Source organism: Balearica regulorum, chromosome 2 (genome assembly GCF_011004875.1).
Source record: "Balearica regulorum gibbericeps isolate bBalReg1 chromosome 2, bBalReg1.pri, whole genome shotgun sequence".
Lineage (NCBI taxonomy): Eukaryota > Metazoa > Chordata > Aves > Gruiformes > Gruidae > Balearica > Balearica regulorum.
Genome location: NC_046185.1, coordinates 91,773,469 through 91,796,971, shown reverse-complemented (window position 1 = coordinate 91,796,971; position 23,503 = coordinate 91,773,469). Strand labels below are relative to the sequence as shown.

The following is a 23,503-nucleotide window of genomic DNA, read 5'->3' as shown; positions in this document are numbered from 1 at the left end:
GAAAGGGGCTGGCTACCAACCCTGCCCCCCCCCCGCTCCCCCCCGCTCCGGGCGGGCACCAGCCGCCGCCGCCGCCGCCGTGCGGGGCTTTGCCCCGGGCCCCATCTAGCGGCAGCGCGCGCCGCTGCCGGCAAACGGGCAGGGAAAGGCGGGCAGCTGCCGGCGGGGCTCGCGCGGCCCGGGAGAGGCGTCGGGCAGGGCACAGGGAAGAAGAAGTGTGTGTGTGTTGGTGTAGGAGTATCTAATACGTGAGAAGGGCGGTGAGCCTCGCAGCTGCACAATGCAGTGTATATATTATGGTGACGTCAGAGGAGATGGAGTTTTTCTGTGGTTTTGTTGGGGTTTTTTTTTCCCCTCCTGACGCCGTTCTCCTGCCTCCCAAACCAACATAACCCTGTTTGACAGATGGAGGCTGGGGAAACAGAAGGGGGCCAGGGCTAGCGTAGAAATCTCTCATGCCAGCGTAGAGGCCACCTCCGTTGGCAGCAGCAACTCCAGATTTAGGTCATTTTCAAATGGCAGGTTCCCAGGTGGACTAAGGGAGGTCGTAAAGACAGGGGCTTGATGACCTGACCACGAGGTGCTGCCTTTGCCTCTGTGCCTTAAGAGTCAGTGTTGGCACCTTTGCACGCTGCCCGGACAGCCAAAGCAATAGGTATCAGCACAGCGCTTCAGGAGGGATGGCTTGGTCGATCCCAGCCTTGGGGACTTACCTAAATGCTAGGCATAGTCTAATCTCCCATGTATACACATATACGCGGCTGCTAAGGTCGTTACGTGCATCTGCCCAAGGGGAAAATGTAATCTGCTCATCTCTAGGCAGCACCGTCAGGTTAAAAGCAATTTCTTTGATCTGGCACGGAGTCAGAAATCTACAAGCAATCACACACGGTACTGGCACTGCTCAAGATAGCTACCATCCACAAGGGCATTTTTCACGCATGTTGGCTGCAGGGAATACGCACCACACTGGGACTTCTAAGTTTCCATTTTGATCACATTGCTCAAACATGAGAATGAGTCACCACCGTACCGAAAGCCATAACCTTTGTATTTACACCAAAAAAGGAATGATAAGCTTAGGAGAGGGAAAGAAGACTAAAGATTGAAAAAAACACAACAACAACAAACTCAAATGCAAAATGTCTTTGCTATTTGAAACAGTCAGCTGCTGTTATTCAGACACGAGCTAAAGAAGTTGTTGCTGTGACTGGGTTTGTTTGGTGTATCCGCATGAACTCCAAGGGACGCATGTCAGTGGCACCGCAGTCCCTGCAGCAGGCATGTTCTAGTCAAAATAAAGCAGGGTGAAGTTTTGTGTGTGTGTCTGTCCATCCGTCCATCCCTCCATCCAGTAAAGAAACCATATGAGATTTTTATTTAGAAATAGACTCCATCTTTAACTGAGAGCAATCCTGCCCTTCAGCCATTTCCAGTAAAAAAAAAATTATGTTGTGAGGGAACAAAATGGTGGCATGTAAGAGTCCTTACTGTCAAAGTAACCAAAACATGGAGATCCAAAAGCAAACAAGTCTTGAAGACTTTTAAAAATGGTTCACGGGACAGAATTCTTGAGTCTGTTTTTCCTGATGTTCCATCTCCTCCTAAAGAAGAACAAAAATACTAACTAATTTCTAGTATTTTTCATCAGCAAAGCATCAGCTGCAAAATTTACTACAGAGCAGATAAAAGTACATAGTGCGGTAGGCTTGAATGGGACCTGACAAAGAACATGACTGAAGAGAACAGACTTAACATGCATCAACATTTAAATGTCAGCCACCCCGGCTGACAAAACCTAAGCACTGAAGGGGATTTATTTTTCTGTGCCTCTCTGTATCGTACTTGGAGCATCCTTTCAGACAAAGGGGACAAAACCCTTGCAGTGAGTATTTGTGTAAGTGAAGATGATGAACGGGACAGGCTTCTAATGTATCCACAAAGTGCTGCCCATCCAGCAGACAAGTTGGATCCATGGGGTGAGGATGAGAAGAACAGGGGTTGCAGGAAACATTTATGAGCAGCCTGCTGAGATGATCATTAGAGCCATTTGCATCCATCCCATTCTCCGATACATTCAAAGGGTGTCCTCAGAAGGAAATTTGGCCGTGCACCAGTGGGCAGCTGCATTTTTAAGTGGACATCCCTGTTAAAGAAAAAATTTCTGTGTTATAGCATGAGCTCTACCATCTGTTGTCTAGCTCATTTATCACCAGCTAAACTTGCAAAAAAAAAACCCTGATGAAGATCTGAAATGATGCAAAAAGCAAATGTCCTTGGGGAAGCAGTGCCTTCTATTTCCCACAGGGAGCAAGAACTTCTGTGCTTTAGAAGCACCTACAACACTAAAAGAGAGAGAAATAAATGTTAGATCTGATCAAAACCAGGGAGAATAAAGCAAGTAAGCTGCTTCATAAAGACTAAGTAATTGAGATCTGTAATGGCAGGCCTGTGTGCTGAAAAACACCTTCTAAATCCTCATTTAAGGTGCTTCAAATCATTGCGGCTTCATTTAAATAGCCTGCCATTAAAATCTGGTGAAGATCAACAGTGACCACCTATTAGGGCAGCGGTTTCTGCATTTGAAATGGTTGGTCCTCATGTGCTGCCTATGGACAATTTCACTTCATTTTGTATACACTGATTTGTTTTGAGACACACAGACGCAGGGCTGATTTCATCTGACGGAAACCCTGGATCACTTGCCGGCTGCTTCTTCCCCTGCAGAAGAGAGGGGACCCAGGTCTCACTGGATGCTGAGCACCAGGGATAGCAAAGCCCCTGGGATGCTGCTGCCCAGCTTGCCTCCGCTGGAGGGGCAGGGGTCATCTCCAGCAGCAGCAAGCTGCTGTCTTCTCCCCCCATCCTCACAGGGCAGCGAGAAGAGGGAGCACAGGTCTTTCAGCCTCTCCTCCTTGTACCAGCTCCAGCCTTTGCCTCTCACCCTCCCCTGCCTACAGGTGGGAAGTTTGAAGGCCCATCCCCAGGCACAAGAGAAAGCTTTCAGATCTATAACCAGACAAAGGTACAACAGTGGGGAACTGACTGAAACGTTGGGGTTTTTTCTGTCATCTTAGAAACCGGCTGAGGAAATAGCTGTATTAGAACAAAAGCAACAGCTTGTAAGCTTTTGAGGAAAGACAGAAAGGTGGAAGGGGAGGAGGGGTTATGTTCTATGTAAAAGAGTGATTTGAGGACATGGGCAAGAGGACAGGTCAGCTGAGTGCCTTTGGGTTAAAATCAGAGGTGTCACCATCAAGGGAATGCTTGTGGTGGGTGTCTGCTATGGATGACCTGATAGGAAGTGAGAAACAGATGAAATCTTCTTCAGACCACTCAAAGACTGACAATGGCAGCCTCTGCTGCAGTGATAAGAGCGTAGAGTTTAACATCTAAGGTGTGTGAAGAAGGCAAGTAGCAAAATAAAGCCCCAGAACTTCGTAAGAGCAGATCTTAACTTTCTCAGGGAGCTGTTAGGAGGCATCCCAGAATAGTCTGCCTCAGGAACCAAAGGTGTTCGGGAGTACTGGGAGACTTTGAGAGACAGCCTTCTCCAAGCACAAGAACAGTCCATCCACCTAAGCAGGAGAGGGAACCGTCACAAGACACCAACCTGGTTAAACAGTCAGCTACTGAGAGAACTGAGATGCAAAAAAAAAAGGAACATGAGAGATGGAAAAGGGAACAGGCTTCCAAATGAGAACATAGAAATACCACTCGAGCACGCAGAGATGCAGAGAGGAAGGCTAAAGTACAGCTGAAGACCAAACTGGCAAGAGATGTCAAGAGTAGCAAGGAAGTAGTAACATAACATGTATGCGTGTTAGCAAGCAAAAGGACAAGGAAAACGTAGGTCCACTGCTGAGTGGGGCTGGCAAGTTAGTTACAAATGACAGAGGGAAACCTAAAGATTTTCCTTCATGCCTTCTTTGCCTTGATCTTCACGAGTAAGGTCAGCCTCCCACGTCTCTATGGGAGCAATGTTGAAGCAAACAATGAGCTGCTGACAGTGGGAGAGGGTTGAATTAGCTGAGGTAGGTGTTGGCATCTCCCTTCTCCTTCATGCCTGGAAATAGCTTCCATAAGGATCCATTCCATAATTTTTCGAGGCACTCAAGTGAGGCTGACTCATTTGTAATTTCCCAAACCTTCTTTTTTGCCCTTTTTGCAGATGGGTGTAATATTTGCCCTTTTCCAGTCAGCTGGGACTTCCCCTGAACTCCATGACCTGTCAAAGATGTTAAAGTGTGGCTTTGCAGTGACGTCAGCCAACCCTTTCCGCGGTCTCAGATGCATTCTGTATATGTCCACCTTGTAGAGGTGGTCCCCAACGCCCCTGAGTTCCTTTGCCATCCCTGGGAACCTTTCTAACAGTTTCCTGGGAAGTTGAAATCAGAAACAATTTTGTGTATGATCATCTGCATATACTGTACAGAATTCTGAGACTGCCAATAGAAATGTATTATGCGACAGACCCGTTAACTTTGATGCAAGCAAAAGCTAGCGCAAGATCAATTAAACGGTCAGGCAGGCTAAGGAATGAGCCAGAAGGGCTGTGGTGATCCTCAGCCAAAACAAAGAAACCATAAGCCAGCTAGCCAAAAGAAGACAAAGAAGAAAAAAAAGCAGTGTTAAAACACATCCAATTGGACACTGGCATTACTCATCTACCGCAACATGGTTCCTTAATGTTATGCTATCATTGCCTTGTTCATAAGCCAGAGAGAATTGTAATAATGTATTTTTTCCTACATTCATGCTCATGTATGCTCACATTTTACAAAAAAACTACCACCACCTCCACCAACAAAAAAAACAAAACAAAACAAAACAAACCAACAAATGTTTGACAATGCGACAAGAGCGCTGGAGGGCCTAAAGGCGAGACCGGAGGGCCAGCAAGCTTTGCTGCAGAGATGACGCTATCACTTGGTGGCCACAACCAGCTTTGATGCCTTGCAGAAGGCAAGACCGGGCAACTAGACTTACTGAAGTGAGAGCAATGGGACACATGGCTATCTGCTAGGGTCTGTCAAGGGGGGGATCCTCATGGGGACCCCCTGGGGTACCAACACTGGATAACAGCAGAAGCCTTTGAAAGTACATGCAAAAACTGCACATTGCCCGTTGAGGAGTGCAGCCTCAGTTGCTCTGTAGAATGGGTTTGAAGGCATAACAAAGGCTGAAAATAACATATATCCAACTCAAGTAAATCTTCCCATACATTGTGCAAATGGGAAGGAAATAAGGTATAAAAACCCCAACAAGAACAGGAAAAAAGGAAGAAGATAAAAGAATTTCTCCTGCACCCTCTCCTCAGGTAAGGATACCATGTGCGATTAGCAACACCACTTAAACAACAGCAGTTCCTCCTCTGAATTTGGGGGGAGGAATGCTGCTTTTTCATTTGCCTCTTACAACGTGGACTCAGCAATCATATATAAAGTAGTACCTTTTACCATGGAATCGGGTTAAAGAAACTGGGATGTTAAGGAGCTGTTTGTACGTGTTTTGTTTTCTGCATCAACCTTCCCACTCAACAAGGCGACTGATACCACAGCACAGAGTAAAGTCGTACGGCAGAGCTCTAGGAGAAACGATTCATTGTGTAGCAACAATTCACTCTTCATTCTGGAAGTTAGGACAGCACCGGGCAAGAGGAAGAGAGGAGAAACACTTTTCACAACAATCTTTTGGTCTGAAATGGGACTTGTTGCCGTCAGCAACCTGGGATCGTATGTCCCTTGCTTCAGCAGTGACTGTGACTGCCACAGGATCGCCAGTCTGTTTTTTCCAGAGATACCACTGCAACTCAGCCAAGGTGAATGTGAATCATTGGCATTTAGCATTTTGGGGAGGCGGGGTGGGGATCCTCATAGGCCAAATGCTGCCAGGCAGAGCTCTGTGGTGCTTGCGTCTCCAAGGGAGAGTGCTGCAAAGCAGTGCCCTGGGCAGGCTGCGGAGAGGTTGCCCTAGCACGTGCCTTTTGGGTCAAAAGTACCCCTGATGGACTGAAAAGGGCAACAGCCTTTTGGAAAGAGGTTTGGAAAAACTAGCTTACAAGGTTTGGAGTGGTTCAGCATTCCTTGCAAAGAAACCTCAGACAGCTTGGTCAAATACACTTCAATTTTCCAGTGTCTATTATTAAGTGTCTATTAATAATATATATTACATACTCCAGAAATAACTTTTCCACACAAAGAATTTGCAGCAGTTTTACCATGTCCAGTATCACATGCTGGCAGAAGTGAATTCTCCAATTGTTGTAGATGGCTTTTAAGGGTGGTGGTGAGGTAGCACCACTGCCTAATTTCAACTGAAGTATCTGATAAAACTGTAAGTCTATTAAATACCTGATTAGCACAAAGACATCCTTCAGCAGGATTCTGTTTTAATAGACACATGGGTGCAGTTCCTCAGATACCATCAATATGATAAAAGGAAGTGAACCTGTATGGCTGAGTAGAAATTACGACATTTTAGCGATGCTACTCCCAGGTATGCTGTAAACCTTGCAGAGTGATTTCCAATCTCTGTGTGAACATGTAGCAAAGTACACAGATGAACAGCAGTTATTGTCTATATTGATCTTTAAAGCCATATTGTTTTCCATGGGGATAAGAAGGGTTGCTCCAATGCCCTTGAGCGGAAGATTGTTCCTCGTTTTCCCATGGTTATATGCAGAATTACTGCTGCCCTGCCAGGCCTGAAGCAGACGCGCTTCAAGACCACCTAGTATATCCATTGTGGATAATGCATGTTGTGACTCCTCAGATTAAAAGACTTCTAAAACCCTGTACTGTGTGGGAGGAGACTTCAGGAATGAGTGGGAATGAGCGCCCAGTTCTCAGCAGTAAAGCATTACCCACACCAGATCTACGAAAGCTCCTGTTCGGTTCTGTGCGTGTACATGGATGCGCTTGTGTATTAGTGCGGCACATACTATGGAAGGGGAGCACTTTTTGTTAGAACGATTCTACATACAAAAAACATTACAAAAGCCTAACCAGGAATGTTTTTTATATTCACATTTGATTAATTTTTTTAATCAAAATGAACATGTAATTATGTATTTGATTCTCTTCATTAATTTATATAAAATCTTCATTCAAAAGTCTATCTTTAAGATTTTTATTATCATTAATTACGTGTATTACAATAGCAGCCAGAAGCCTCCAAATCAGTGCCCATCGCATAGGGCCCCATCGTACAAACAGATGTTAAAAAACAGCCCCACCTCCAAACTGACGACAAATGAAATCACGAGGACAAAGAAGTTCCTTTGGGGTCCACGTCTAAGCAGCCAGTGAGAGACCCAGGGAACGTGCAGCATGCTGATGAGTGTGATATGTTTTCTTCACTTTTGGGTAGACTCTGGAGGAAGACAAAGAATCGGATCTGTTGGCACATTGCATTTCCCATTAAGGGAGCGGCCACAGCGCTGAGATCATTATGACCCATTCCTTCACACTTGCTGATGGATCCTAGTTTCAATCCTTGCTCAGTAGGATTCTGTGATTCAGTGAGTGAAAAACGTGTTCTTGCTGAGGACACGCAGTAAACTTCCCATTGTCTTCCACGAAATCAGGATTTTGAGCCTGCTTTCTGGTGGCAGATACAAACCATGGGAAGAAAGAAGCTGCAGAGGAAGAAGGAGGAGACAGACCTACAGAGAGGTAGTTTACCCAGAGCCAAACACAAGAATTCTGTCCCTCCTGCCCTGTAAGTGAGGCTAGTTGAATGCTTTTCAGGAAAATATGACTCGAAAAATGAAGTGGGAAAATATCTGGACCACCTTGCATGAACGTGATGGTGGCTCTGTTCCCTTGTCCCTATTGCTCCAATGCCTAGGGGATACAGATTTAGGCCAGAAGAGGCTAGAAAAAGGTTGTTAAAGGATCCACCAGTAAAGACAAAAGAATACCACAGATAAGAGAGCGCCTCAGTTGCACGCCTTCAAAGCAGTAGAGGTAGCTTGGGCCATCACTGATGGGACAAGCTACCTGCCTGGCCGAGTCTGGGCTAGGATGGGCTAGTTTTCTGAAGGCCATGCAGAGGTGAAAGGGAGACTGGTTGATCATGCGCCATTTTTGCCAACCACCCAAGAGAGAGTCTTGCATGTCTGTGCTGAACTTTATATGCCAGATATATAAATAATGCAGAATGGTTCTCCTGACAGGTGAAGGTGGCTAAGCCCATCCTTTTGTTTTATAGATGGGAAGCTCACCATGACACAGTGGTCACTTTGTCAGCTTTATAGGTGCTCTTCACCCACAGAGCAGTACTATTACAAACAGAGCAGCTATGCAGTGAACCCCTCAACTTTAAAAACCTCTCCAGAGAGGAGCCCTCCTTACCAGAGATCTTTTCCATCAGGGCAGATGAGATCCCTTTGCTGTCTGACAGGAAACACAATATTGACCTTCCTGAAGGCTCAGAATGAAGACAGCCTCCTGCAGCACTCACACATGCAGGAGAATGTCAGAGAATTACCCCTTGTCAGGAAACCATTAAAAATGTTATCTTTTCTCGAGTCTGTTCCTTTCACACCTCTCTGCACAGTGGCTGCTGGAGGAGGCTGCAGGATACAGGACCTGAACCAAAGCCAGTGGAGTAGCTGAGACTCCCTTCTAACTACAACTATTATTCTCTAAATCCATCCCTTTGGTCCCATTGCTTATCAGCTCTCAATGTGACAGTGGCTATACTCTGATTTCAGCTCAGACAGGAAATAGCTTCATGCTACCTAAGTAAAGCTCTGCTTTACTAATGAAAATATCAGAGAGAATGACAAAATTGTTTCAGCAGATGAAGGAACATGTGTTTGACCCTGACTAAATTCTCCATCTTAGGGTAATCCCTCTCTCTGCTGTCACTCAGAAAATGTCCACGGCTGGTTAGTGTAGACCCTTCCTCCACCTGCTAGCAGCTCGGTGCCTTCAGTGACATTATTCATGCAGCAGCGTGCCAGGGACACCTCACTCTCATCTTCAGGGGTTTGAATTCCCCTGATGAGCTGCAATAAGGCAGCAGTGAATCAGGGTCCAAAACTATAAATGCTCTTTGCTCAGGATTAATCTGATATGCTTGTAAGGCGTATCAGCTCTGTTTTGCCTGTTGTCGTGCACCTGGGGCAGCGTTACACCTATTCGTACCCACAAATTACTAGGGGACAGACCAGGATCTTGGCTCTGGCACTGATTTGAGACTGGAGCCTCTGCTCCCTTGGGGAAAGATGGGAAGGGCTGACACCACCTGCCCAATCCCCATGGGGAGGTGAAGGTAAGCAGCGGCACTAGGCTGAGTGGCAGATGTGGCCGCCACTTCCTTCCACCACCAGAAGCATCGAGGAGGCCCAAGACCCAGCAAAACAGGTGAACTTTAGCTGCAAAAAACCCCCAAAAACCCTGAGGGGAGCTCAGGGGCCCCTTTCAGTGTGGTCCTCCACCATGTTGTCCCCTCTCCAGGAGCACCCCACACACCTGGCCAGCAACGCTGCTCTCCTCACAAAGTCCCCGGCCTGAAGGATCTCCTCAACTCTCCCTTGCCGCTTGCAGGGGAGAGGTGCCAGGGAGCAGAGGGCAGGCGGGGAGCCCGCCACCCCATGAGGGAGAGGAGAGCGCTCTGCCCCTGTTTCTGCAATGGGGGCAGCACGCCCGGCTTCACACGTGCGCCTGTCCCCACCGGTAACCTCCTCAGCGAGAGCACCGCCACCACCGGCACGTGCGCCACAAGGGTCCTTTCCAGCTGTAAAATTTCCCAGGAGACACCAGGGGCAGCAACAGTTTCCGCATCTGTCGCGACACTCGGGATTTCGGCAGCCTCGCAGCAGCCCCACGCCCTCTTGCGGGCTGCCCGTCGGTGCCCCAGCCCACAGCAAGGACACCGTCTCGCCTCAGTTCAACACCTTCTCCGAGAAGTGTCCCAGCCTCCCCTCCTCCTGCACGGGCTGCGAGGCCTGCCTGCAGGAGGATGGGCCCCACTCCTGGGCCAGGTGTCCGGTGGTTCGCCGCAGCCCCCGGCTCCCCATCACCGGGCAGATGCCCTGCAGCTCGGCACACTTCTCCTTGTAGTGCTGGGCGTTGCCGGCAAAAGTCTCGCAGCGGCTGAGGTTTTCCTCCTGCACGGGGCTGCCCACGTTCTCCTCGCTCAGCCCCGAGGCCATTGCCCCCTCCTGGGAGTTTTGGCTAAGGTAGACAACAATGATGTCGCCCTTGAAATTCATTACTTGTCCACTTGAGATAAAGGTGGAGTTACTGTTTCCAGTCACATTTCCTGGGGAAGGAGGGGGTAGAAAAGAAGACACACATGATTAATATTTTCCCCTCATGAGACGGATGCTAAGCGCAACAAACTTAATCTGCTGTGGTGGCTTTACTCTCGTTCCATTATTTTTCCCCGTGACACAGGGATGCTCTTATAATCAATGCCTTCCACTAGATCTTTTCATTATTTCCATTTTTGCCTCGTCAGGACGAAGCCTGTCATCCATGGGCAGCCTGTCTGGAAGGCCTGGAAACATTTTCTCCCTCGATCACCTTCCAGGAAGCAAGAGCGAGTGCGACCATCTCATGTTCCCCGTGCTGCTTGAGGCACAAGCTGTGTCCAAACTGCCTCTGTCCGTGGTTTGTGAGGAAATGGTCATTATTTCTAATTATGGCTTTTTTTTGTTTTAGGGTCCCAGGCATCACACTGAGGTTTTTTTTCCCCTTTGGTAAAGAATCAATCCTACTGTGCGGGCTAGGTAGCAGGCTTATTGAATACGTATTGTAAGACTTAACATCAGACCATACAGTCACACAGTGTCCAAACGACAAGGAGCTAATACGATTATCTTACATTGTCCTGATCCTCCATGTAGCTACACTCCGGTACTCACTTAGTGCCCTCATGGATTTACCTGGATATATGCTGACTCCAGTGAAGAGACAGAGTCTATACAATAGCAACCTAATGGAGTTACAGTTTCAGTCACTCTGCTTGCAGTTAGAGATTTTTCAGTATAAATTCAATCTTTCTGCCACTCAAGGACTGGGTTGCTAACTCAAGTGACAGCAGGACCAGGCTCTGGGAATTAATAAACTTCCCTCAGAGCATAAAAAAATATAACTGAGAGCAAACTTTCAACAACGAACTTACTAAAGTTTGAAAATTAAACAAACAAAAGTAACCAAGTAAACAACCCAAACTTCCTAGGCTATGAACAATCTTCCTAAGAAATGTTTTTCCCACTGTGCTTCACTTAATCATTACTTGCAGACTGATCTGAAACCTTTTAGACATTTTGTGCCTTTCCTCATTATGGTCCTCAACACTTGAGATGTTCCCATTTTCGTTGCAGCTAAGCATGGAGCTAAGCCCAGAGAAACGCTGTTTTTTCTAGCAGCCACAGGTGATGTTTGCACCATCAGCAATGGACACTGCCTCCAGGTGTGCTGAGTTAGGACCTGTGCCTGCTTGAGTCTGGGTAGCACTCGAGTGTCTCTCTAATAACCCCCCTCAAGCAATCCTATTTATTTTAGCTAAAGCACTGCGTTGCTAGCTCTTTGCTTTCTTTGCAAGTGTTGTGGATTAACATGAGGTGTCACTAAGAGTTTTCTCTGCAGGAGGTTTTTCCCTGCTGCTTGCTTCCCCTGTGTTTGATTTTGTTCGGCTGCTTGCCATCAACAAAACTGTTAGGCATAATGGGAGTACAAAAATAACCATTTGCCTTTATACAGATTGCCTGTCACTTGTAAAAGGTACTGCAGATAAATTTACCAGTGCTCAGTACGAGATCAAGTATTTAGAAATGTGTGTGACAGTGGTGGGGGGGGAGGGGAGCAGATTAACACATTTATAATGTTTAGTTGAATATGGCTGACAAATCTTCACTGCTTTCTGAAGACACTGTGCTGGTACAAAAGGATATTTGAAGCCCAAAAGCACAGAAAATGGACACAGGAGCTTCCTGGACTACACTAAGAGATGAGCTTCCAACCTAGAAAGCGTAAGGGACGCCTTCAGAGGGTAAGTGAAGGCGTCGTTCTCTGCAGCGTTTCAGCCTTTTGATCTCTTCAGACTACCTGATGATATTAATTACAACAACAGATTAATTTTTGTGGTAATTATTCACTAAGAACTGGAACAACGCAGGTGATATTCATTTTCTCTGAGCCATCTAATGGCATTTAGGTGCTAAGAACTGTTTGTTGCTGCCAAAGTGGGCTGGTTTGAGATCTGGAAGTGAAAGGCTCTACAAAACCATTCCTAATCATGAGTCACCTAAGTCTTCCTGCACTCATGCTTTATGCTGTAGCCCTACACATGACTTGAGCTGGTTACGAACCGATGCTTTGTGTTCTTGCTGCCTCCAGGCTTGGAGGGTTTGAAAGGGCACTTGAAGGCTTACCTCCATCTCTGGCGGTAATCCCTGTAAGTGGCACTTGTCCAGAGGTTTACTTTGGTCCTCTAGGGCTGTTTCACAGGAGGGACAGAGTTTTCAATTTCTGTTGTCATTTTGAGCATTAGGGAAATAAACCCAAAACTTCTTGGAATTACCCATGGCCTTTTTCCCATTTTTCATCCACTCTTGGATCGCTGTCTTAGCATGACTGTGTGCAAAGCCTGGGGGCTTCAGTTGCTTCAAGAAACTTTACAGGAAGTTATTTTGCCTACATGTTTATTCCATCTGGGCGTTTCATATGGCCCAGAAAATGACCGATGCCGGTGCAGCTCCACGTGCAGCCCCGGCATGGCCAGGGTGCTTCAGTGTGGAAGCTATGGCTAAGCCCTGTCTCACTCCTCCTGCAACCAAGTGTCACCAACAGGGCACGGCCATTCTGCGGACAGAAAAAAACCTCTGCCAGCAAGCCAGGTTACGTACAGATTAATTAACCCATGCTCTCATACTGCCCACAGCTCGGTCAGTACCTGCTGGCAGTCCTGCCTAAAAAATGGCAAATTAGGAGCACCGTATCTGTGCTCAGGTTTCACCAGATGGCACTATAGCATGTACGTACCCGAAGGCACAGACACAATAAAAATCCCATGTAAAGAATTGTGCTGCAGATCTAAGATGGCACTTTCTAGCACGTCGCTTAAACCCAAGCTCTCCTGTTTCTTAATATTTTCTCTTCCTCTTCATGTCAGATTTAGAAAGAAAAGCTGTACTTCTGCAGTGCCAAATATGACTTGACTTTCAGTGGTACCTCAGAGTCACCCTCCAACAACAACAACAAAAGATCTGTGTTCTCAACTGCTGCTGAATTTTGTACAGACCAGGCAGTGAAACTGTGTCAGGATTTCAGGAAACTGAAACAGCAGAAAGGATATCTGCTCTTAGAAAGACGAATGCTACACACTTTCAGATTCCCACATGGTTGAGAAGGGAAGGGTCTTCAAAGTGTTGCTTTTGGGCTTTGGCAGACCGACGAGAATGTCTCCGTAAGAAACTTTAAGGCACAACATGGTTTTAAAGAAGGGCAACTGCTTACGACTGCTGTGTGTTCCACAGTAATACTTATGTCCCAGTCAAAACTAAGGTTTCATTACGTTCATCAGTGCACCAACATAAATAGTGCATCTGACTTTAAGAGATTATAATCTAAAATGACTAATAACACATGACAGGCAGATGGCAGACTTTTATACTGAAAAAAAAGTCTGAGGGAGGAAGGTTTCATCCAGTAAATGCTCAGAACTTCCCTCCTGCTAGTTTTGCTTCAGTGATTTTTCTTCCCTACTTTCACTTGACGATTTTGATATATTTACTCAATTAGTAAATTGGTAGTCAATTAGTAAATTGGTGACAGTGTTTCAGAGTTGTTTAGGGGACAGAGCACTTGTGTATGGAGAAACAATGTCTGTATGAAATTATTTTTAGGGTAACACTTATATCCTAGCAAACTAAAACAAAGAGAAAAAGCTAAAAGCAGAAAATAGAACATAATCTCTTAGACCCAATAGTGGCCACCAGAGGTTACAGCTCTGGCTGGAGTTTCAATGACCGCCATATAAATGTAACTGGACTTAATGGCAAAAATGCACATGCAGACTGTTGAATGGAAAATTGTCTGTCTGACCATTACGCATCCTTTCTTGACTCAGCCTCTAGGTCCCTATATACTTCTCCTCCTAAGTTTTCTCCAATACACACCTGCTATCATCAAAATACTTCAGTAACAGAATTGCCTGGCCTTTGCAGTGACAGCCAGAAGAAGGGTTCTGCATTGCTGGTTAGATCAGGGCAGGACAATGGTCCCTCACAGTGCTCGTACTATTTGCAGAATTCACCACAAACCAAATGGCCTATTTCACTTTTGTTTTTCCGATTAGCTTCAGGGAAATTAAGTGAAAAGACATCATTTTATTCCTCTTTCTCCTACATCAGACCCTTTGAACAGTACTGAGCTAGCACAGAGAATAATCCTATATGACTATATACAGGCCAAACCTAATGGGCTTACCAGATGCTGGAGGGAGGTCTGAAGTGCTGCTGTTTGTCCCTGAAGTGCTTCTGTTTGTGTTCTGGTACTTCATGTTGGTACTATCTGAAGATGCATCTTCCATACTGTGATCACTTGCTAGAGTGCTCTGACCAGCAGAGAGAAAATTCAAGCCACAGGTGCACTGTGCATGGGATCCAGTTTCTGGGGAGGTGGAGGCACTGTCAGTCACAGCACAACAGGACTTGCTCCACTTTCTGGGAGATTCCCTGTACGAAATGCCACATCTCACACAGGTCTTCTCTGAGTCATAGTTTGTTGTAAAACGATCTGTGTCTTTGTTGCCCGTTTCCTTCAGGCAACTGTGGGCATGTTGGCAAGATTTCTGAAGAAGTTTGTCCGTGGCAGTGTGTGCCCCATCTGTGTCAGAGGAAGGGCGAGAACCTTGAGAGACTGATACGTCCTCTGTGCTCCCAATCCCTGAGAAGTACTGATTTAAGCTGTCATTCTCCCCTGCCTCCATCGGTTCTGAAAATGACGACACTGTTTTACTGGCAGTCCGACTCAGTAAAGATAAATAATCAGCGGTATTGAGATCCTTATCCGTGTATTCATCCTCTGTGGGAACTGGTGGGAAATGGTCATCAGTTTCAGTTACCACAGAAAACTCTTGGAGGCTCCCTCCCGCCTCGCACGGCGCCATGCTGGGGCTCCCATTGCTGCAAGGAGTGTGGCCGCTGGTGCAGCACGAGTTTCCAGAGGCAGAAGAGCAAGCGGGGCCCAGGAGACACACGCCTTCAGAGGTCTGGAGGACAGCTGCATTTGTGATGTTCACGGTAACAAATGCATCTCTGGGGTGCTCCTGAAAGAAATTAAAAAGAAAAAAATGTTTAATGAAGAGATCAGCAGAAGGTTATTTTCTAGATAAAGAAGGAATAGGCAGATCTCAGTTCCTCCTCGGTGTGGAGCTGCTGAGGTTGAGCAGCACCACTATATTTGAGTCTTGTAGTGTAATTCTGTTGTCCTGTGAAACTGCGACCAGTGATGCTGGGCTCAGCGGGTGTTTAGGAAAAAATCCAGTGGCCTGAGGGGCAGTAACATTTAATTTTGGGAGAAAACTATTCCTAGTTCTTAAGAAGGCACTTGAGAGTTAATAAATCCAGAAGAGTTGCTGAATTCTGCTGTTCCTTTTGGATCACCAGTAAGACCTACCTAATTGCTTGTGAGATTTGGAAACTCCCTGAATCATCTATGTGTCTGAAGGGCTGTTGATCTGTGAAGGCCTTATGGGAGCAGAATCTTTATTATCAGTAATGATTGAAGAAAGAAACAGGGTTGATTCACAGGGCCCAAGACACGCTAGGAAAAAAAAAGAAGTGACATGGGCAAGGTTGCTTTAACCTGGAAAATGTTAGGACAACAAACACAAAGGCCCATGAGGTCATGTTGCCAGTAGCTGTCAAAGTAAAGCTATATTTTTGGTTGCAGCTCCACAAAAAAGGGTTGGGAAATACTTCAAGGGTTCCCTTCAGTTCATGCAAGTTGTGCTGTAATGATGGGTATTTGGGAACTGCTACCTCTCATTTCTAGTGTCTGTTCAGATCTTCCAGGATGGAGCAGAGAGTGTAAATGCTGCCAGCCACTAACTGCTGTTGATTCACTCCTCTGTCCCGCAGGATCTGAGCAGCTGCCAATGCAGGAGGTTGCCTGAACACTTACGAGACAAAAGAGGAACGGCCTGACCAGAAAGGTGGGTTTGGGTGATTTGGGGATTTTTGGTAGCAATGGAATTTGAGACTTCTGACAGCTAAGACAGAGCTCGTAGATGGGATGGTGGGGAGAGCATGCATGTGAGACACCTCAGTCCACGTCCATGGTGCGAAGCAGGCAGTGCACATGAACTTGAACCTGTGCCCCCATCTGAGCGTTTCAAGCATGGAACCTGGGGCTATTCTGGAGCAAAACCCCTTGGAAGGCCTTACTTTTTTCCACAGCCAAATGACAAGAGAGATTTCTACAAGCACTAGAATTAAGGAGTGTCTCAGCCAATTTCTTCATCTGATGGCTCTGTGCTTAAAGCCTTGCATGTCTGGCATTCTTGGTGTTGCCTCAAATCCAGGTTTCTCCCATGAGGACTCTGATATGTAAAAAGGTGCAAACTCAAGTGAAGCTTTTCCTGCTCTTAAGGTTTAGAAAGGCAGAGTCTCAAGTGTTCAGCAACCGGTGTGCTCATGTTTAACTTTCTCCTCATAAATATTTTATCGTCACAGAGACTTCTACCACTGTTAAAACTGGCTGACACAAGAGAGCTGGTTCAGAATGGTGATTTCATACACCTCACATTTACAGAAAACCAGACTGAAAAAGCCAAAGCTGTGAGCATTTTCTGAGGAACTTAAAACTTGCTTTCTAGCCAAACATTAACATGGAGTCTTCAGGCGGGGTGTCAGGAATGCCATGAGGAAAACATAAAACAGAGAGAAAATTTTAGCATGTTTGACTTTACCTTTGTTCCTTTTATTTGGCTGCACACTTCGTTAGCCCAATTCTGTAGATCTGCTGTAGGGAATACAAAAAGAGTAGCTGTAACATATAGCAGGCACTGAAGTTAGCCACAGACCTAAACACCCACAGTCATTCACAATCCACAATATCATATTAAATGAAAACCAGCAAGACTGTTTTTACTGACTGTTCAAGTGTCCCAGTGTTGGTCTAGCTGAGGATTCATTGTAACTGGAACAGGGATATATTTCTATGGAACAAATGTTTCCAAGCTCCTAAAATAGACCACAGTTAAACTGTGTTCCACATCAAATGGGGTTTCTTTCCTGGTCATATGTCACACCAAACGATGACTGGCCCAATACCGACCCGCTTGCAGCCGTACAGTCTATTTCAAGGGAAGTCACATGGATGGCCCAAAGACCATTCTCAGACAGGAGTGAGGAGCCTGGAGAGAAGAGGGTAAGCCACTGAAACCACGGGATGGGAGGCTCAAATACAGCGTATTCCACTTCATCAGGGTGTACTTAATGGGGAAATTTACTTAATTAGAATACCTCCCAAGGAAATGTTTTAAGTCCCACAATGCTTTTATGATAAAGACTGCCACTTTAATAGAATTGGCAATTCTTCTTGTTTTCTATTTATACCTTCAAGAGATTTTGACTCAGGTCTAGTGTACATTTGAAGCTTGTGCTGGTTTTGTATGTCTGAAGATAGATCAGCTATGTAGCCGCTGCCATTTCCCAGCAATGACGTTCCTCTGATGTTAAGTCTGCACAATTACCATCAGTCACCAAGTAGGCAGACCTTCTTCCTGAGCCTGCAAGTCTCGGGGGCTCTGGTTAGCAGTATTTACCATGCAAAGGCAATGAAGGACTGTCACTGCAGAGCAGCAGGGCAATAGAAATGCCAAATAAAGAGCATCCCCCCCCAACCTGCTTTGCATCGTAAGTATTTGGTTTGCAAGGAGAGTCACCATTTCCTCCAGCCCATCCCAGGAATTCCAGATTTAGCACAACCCATGTTTGGTATGGCAGAGGCAGCCTATTTCTAAAACACAGGCTGAAACATACTTTACAAGAGACAGTTACTGTCTTCCCTTCCACTGCTCCCAAAACATTTCATAAATTGCTAGGGCTTGGGAAAGGAGACGATGGAAAAACTACACTAGGAAAAGCTTTCCATGTGTAAAGGGACAAAATAAAAAATGAACAGAACAGCAGCAGTATGCCCTTAACTAAGGAGATCCAGTGCTTAACAGAGCTGAGTAACTATTAGTGGCATTTCCATCATATTTGTAATACAATCAATGTCCCACTGTTATCCAGTATACCTTTGCTAGAATTTTTCTATTTTCATTATTTATTCATTCCTTCTAGTATTTCTTCTGTACCTCATCAGAACTTTGACCTTCAGCTAAAAACATTGCCTCCATCATGTTTTCAAAAAAACATTTTGTCTTGAAACCCGTATTTTAACCCATCCAGATGCAGGTTTCAGGGGAAGAGGGGAGAAGGAGACAGGAGGTGGTGAAAGCCCCCTATGTTTTTCCCTACTTCCCCTCGGCTATGTGATCTGCTGCGCCATATGGTGCAGAGCGGCTGTGCTGCTACAAAAGCCCCCAGCACCAACCCTCCTTCATCCGCACAGAGGTTGCGTCTGCCCCGAAGGCGGTCACCCCACGGTCAGGGCTGCAGGAGAATACCAAGCGATATGCATTATGCATAAGTGTAATACGCTCCCTGCCTAAAGGAAAGGAATTTGAAGCCTGGATTTGTGCTAATTACAGCCTATCCATATGGACAGATGTAGGGATCGTACAGAATTTCCAAAATAACTCCTGAGTTTCTTTACCTGGTGGTTACCCATGAAATCAGAGCGCACAGACAGCCATGCAGTTGTCATATTCATGAATATCATTAGCTATCACATACCTGTCAGCTTTTTTCCCTTATTCTTGTAGTATACGATGAAGATGACAATGCCAATTAGTGCCACAAAAAACAAGATGACAATCAACACATATAAGATCTTGTTTGTTCCTGCAGGATGTAAAAGAGATAGTGCCATCAGCATGCAGCTTGTACTCAGCAGTATAACAAGCCTTGCTCATTTTACCTGCTTTTCTTCTTTCCCATTTGATTTTCAGTTTCTATAATACGGACAACAGCTCTAGCAGTTCTGTGACAAGCAGCCCGACTGAAGGTACCTGGTACCGAGCCATCTCCAGAAAAAACAGAGTCTTGGTGTCTCAGAAAGATGTGATCCAGTTACACTCCTCTGGAAGTCCCATTGCATGAGCTGTGCTGGCTTTCCCTCAGGAGATAGAGGACATACATCTCACAGAGACTATAGAATTCAGCTGGCAAAATTTGTCCTTTATCTGAGGTTATGAAGGATCACTGCATGCCAGGCAAGCAGCCTCCTTGGTACCATATCCACACTGGAGAAGGGAGTGGGCAAGAAGGGAGAGCTACATTCAGCTGAGTCTGTATCCATTGCTATAAAAGAAAGCATGGAGAGAAGCTGGTAGCCTTTGTACAGATAATGTGTGTATGGAAATTAGCAGGCTGAAAAAATAAAAGAGCTGTAAATGTGTTGGAGGTCATGAGTAAAGCTCTGCTTAGTAGTGGACATATGCCCTAGAGCTGCCAGGCTTAAAGTAATCATTAAAGTTGGGATTTTCCAAGAGCACTGTCTTGGTCTACAGCTGTTCCCCCTAGAGTCATCCACAATGGGAATGGAGTTTTAAGCCAGCCACAACTCCTAGTAAACACATCCTTCCTCCTCCCTACTTTCTAACAGATAATCTGCACAAGGACACCTACCATCTTCCGATGGCTCAGGCATCTTCCGTTCTGCGCAAACTGCATCCGACTTGTCAGTCCCAGGCACTGTTTCTGCCATTCCTAGAGCTGTACAGCTGAAAAAGACAGACAAAAGATGCTAGATTCTCAAAGAGGGAGCTTGTTGTAGCTCCTACACTTATGCAGAGCTGTAGTTTCTGTTGTAGCATACAACGTTTATCCTGCATTTCTCCACCCTTAAGAAGCTCGGATACCTTCTTTATTTTCAGCTGTGTTAGCTCAGCAGTTCTGTTGTTACTGCTCTCTCTTGCTCCCCCCCACAACGAGAATTCAAGCTTCAGTGTGAGAATGCCTTTATCGCTGCACAGCCAACAGAGATGCTCTGTGCACTCTGCAGACAGCCTGAAACACACCACTGACAAATGCTTTCCCTCAAGCTTCTCCCTGCCTTGTGGCTGTTGTGGTCCTTTTACAAGATACAGGGACTTACTTGGTCCAGGATTTACACTCGTCGGTGGATGAAGCGACCTTTGAGAAGTAGCCTCTGGGACATGGTGTGCACATCGTGTCCTTGTCTTGTTGCACTGTGGGTAATAAAGGAAGAAAAACTTCATAGCTGAGTTTCTGGGGGTTCCTTTCAGATGACGGGAAGGTGACTATGCTCCCCATCCTCCCACTCCACCCCACAATCCCCTTGAAAGCTTCCCTGAAGAAACAAAGATCTTAGATTATATTAGAGCAGCAATGACAGTCCCATGTAAGCAGAAAAATGTATGCTAGTCTCACCTGAGCACTTCTCTACGTGATCAAAATGAGAAATGACCAGGAGCCATTTGCAGTTATTGTAAAATAACACACAGCTATTATATCCTTCCTCTTCCATTAACTTCCTCGTGTCAATGCTATGCCACAGACAGTCACACTAACTGGTACTGTCACTTCTGTGAAGCCACAGTAAACAAAATGCTGTATCAGGATTTGCTAGACTGGAGAAAAAACAGCACCACTGTACTCCAGGTCCATGCAGCATTTCATTCTCCATTACTCTATTATGTGCTGCTTTTCTGGGGTTCCTCATGCTTGGCACGGCTGTTCCCAGTGTTCATTCCAACTCTGAACTTGACTGTCTCTATTTTCCACCCACAAAACACCTGCATTTTGGTTTTGATCAGATTTTAGACTAAATTAAATGTCTGTAATAAATCTTTGCATTACAAGTCATCTAAAACAGAATACTTGTGCCACCTGAAAGGCGTTAATCACTTTCAACTTATAAAATGGCAAAGCAAAGTCATTGGACAAAAACTGATTTCAAATCCCACCTCAGGCACAATCCCCAACGGACTGCTTCTCTGAATACTGGAGCAATGCATGACCTAGTGACTCACAGCCAGACACCTCAGCAAACATTAGAAGTGCACTGAACACCTTGCTACTATTGCCATGTCTACATAGTATCTTGCAAAATTCACTTGATCCAAGATACTATTTAAACTACAGAGGTAAAAGCCTCCTAAATGCAAGGATTATATGCAGTAGTAAGGATAATTCAGACATGCATCTTCTGTTGACAGCCATCTGAGAGTCTAAAGTATCCTCTCTAATGTCACAACCCATACGATGCTGTCCTCATCCTGTAGGGTTCAGCTAGACATTTCACTTTGTACATTCTCCGTCTGTATCTTACCAGGATGCTCAACTCCAAACCCTGGAGCACATATGGTATTTCGCTGACAGCAGTCGCAATCTTCATTCCAGTGGTAGCCCATCGTACAAGCGCACTGCCGCTGGAACGTGCTGTTCCCTGGGTTCACTTCTCTCAAAGCTTTCCCTAAAAGAGAAAGCAGATGGGAGTAAAAGTCTCTTTGATAACAAGCCTCAAATTTATAAGCCTCCTGTTCTACCTATTTGCTTTGCATGAATGCCAGGTGCAAAGCCATTCATGTTAGAGGAAATGTTATCTTTCAAGAAGCACGGGAGACCCTTGATCAGCACGTGGCTCCTCACTAATTGCACTCCTGTGCAATACTTTTCCTTGTAGCTTCTGTAGAAAATAAACAGAGCTTTTGCAAGCGTCAGACAAACGTGTTAGGGGACGTGAATGCACAGTATGCTGGGCAAAAGGACAACCTTTAAGATCCAACTCACAGGAGTGAATGGCCCCAGTGATGATAATCTTTATCAGCAGCATGGAGACTATGGTCACGGTGCTCAGCACAGCACAGAATCTGCTGTCTGGGGACTTCCCTCTCTTTCTGCCAGGCTCCTCTGCAAGCCCAGCCTCCAGTGTTGTGTACCTGAACAAAGCAACTTCCCTAGATCCGCTTTCCCATCTTTGTGCTTCACTAATGTGGATTAAAAGGTTCTTCAGTATGAACAGCTCACCTTGATCACATATTTTATGTAGTAAGCATTTATCTTCTTCATTCCAGACATCCATATACTCGTTTGGGCCACATGGCTGGCACACGCTATCAGAAGTACCAGTGCATCTAGCAGACATATACTTTCCTGTGAATGAGAGAAGGACAAGTAGGTCGTTTGCAAGTTGCACACCAGCTGTCTAAGGAGCTTGGGGAAAACAAACAGGTTGGGCTAACACTGCTGTACTGCTGTGAACAATAATTTCTTCCTGCCACCTTTCTAGTTCCTCAGTCTGGCCCCCGTTTCATGTGGCACTGAAACATCCATGAAGCTTGTGGCCTGGGAGCAGTCCTATCTATGCACACAAGAATCGAGCTGCTTTCTGTCTCCCGCAGTGGTTAAGTGCTATCCCAACAAAATAGCTGCTATGGCTTTTGCTGAGGTCAGCAGGACCACTCCTGCACTAGGAAGCACTTGTAAGCCTGAAATCGTGCACCTGCGAGGGTATGTGACAACAGATTAGCAGGGTCGCAAGAGCAAGCTGCCTTACCGACCCAGTGAGCTTTTCAGGTGTGAAGCCAGTACAGCCCAGTGCTCACATACCTGGCTCACACTTTGTGCAGCACCGTCCAGAGTGTTCATAGTGTTGTTCGCTTTCACACGGCGGAGTGATTTGTAGTGACAACTGGAGCAGAGAAGGAGAGAGAGGACATGAGAACCAACATACCTGGAGAGCTTCAGACCTCCCTAGTCACAGCGCTGGCAGAGAAGAGGAAAACATTTCTTCTGTACAGCATTTTGGATAGCTAAGCAGTAAAAATTACCCAACATTTATGACTTCAAAGGTGCTTTGTAGACACACTAAGAATATATACTTGATGTACACACAGGGACTTGTAATACAGCCAGGTGATAAATAAATAACTCAATCTTACAATTTGGCATGAACTTTTGACCTGCTACATAACCTTTTCTTACAGTAATCTATTATTTCAAATCTATGACTTTGAAACAATTGTAAAGAAAAAAAGTTGGCATAGAGATACTTCTGTAGTCTCCTCCACAGATGTGACCTCACACCAAGACCTGGGCAACTGACAGTTTTAATGTATAAGCATTAAGCAAACGAGTAAGGTGAATGATTTATACTCCTGAAAAAGAAGAAGTCCACAGCTTCCCATCGGGATACACAATACTCCTGGCTAGTCCCAGAAAATACTGGACTTCAATTTTGCAGCTTTTTATGGCTCCCAGTGTGTCCTGCAGAGATGGTCTCATGGAACAGAGGCAGCCATTCGAGAGGTGATACAATTAAGCCAACAGCTTTCAGTTTCTCAAAAAAAATAAACCAAAACAGAACCAACACAAACCACCTCCCCAAACCTCCTGAAACCATTA

General features: G+C 45.6%; 1 protein-coding gene across 2 annotated transcripts in view; it reads right to left on the bottom strand.

The window, feature by feature from the left end:
• Positions 1–7,115: 7,115 nt before the first annotated feature.
• Positions 7,116–23,503, bottom strand: part of TNFRSF11A (TNF receptor superfamily member 11a) — a 29,132-nt gene continuing 12,744 nt past the window's right edge. Inside the window, exons 2-10 of one of the 2 annotated variants that reach the window (XM_075744881.1) lie at positions 22,709–22,790; positions 22,127–22,252; positions 21,429–21,572; positions 20,232–20,325; positions 19,763–19,857; positions 18,869–18,976; positions 16,933–16,985; positions 14,448–15,288; positions 7,116–10,275 (exon numbers count right to left, since the gene is read on the bottom strand). In XM_075744881.1, coding sequence (XP_075600996.1) covers positions 9,896–10,275; positions 14,448–15,288; positions 16,933–16,985; positions 18,869–18,976; positions 19,763–19,857; positions 20,232–20,325; positions 21,429–21,572; positions 22,127–22,252; positions 22,709–22,790 — 1,923 coding nt within the window. In that variant the 3' untranslated portion in view covers positions 7,116–9,895. The remainder of the gene's footprint in view (positions 10,276–14,447; positions 15,289–16,932; positions 16,986–18,868; positions 18,977–19,762; positions 19,858–20,231; positions 20,326–21,428; positions 21,573–22,126; positions 22,253–22,708; positions 22,791–23,503) is intronic. The other variant, XM_075744882.1, reaches the window with a different exon arrangement.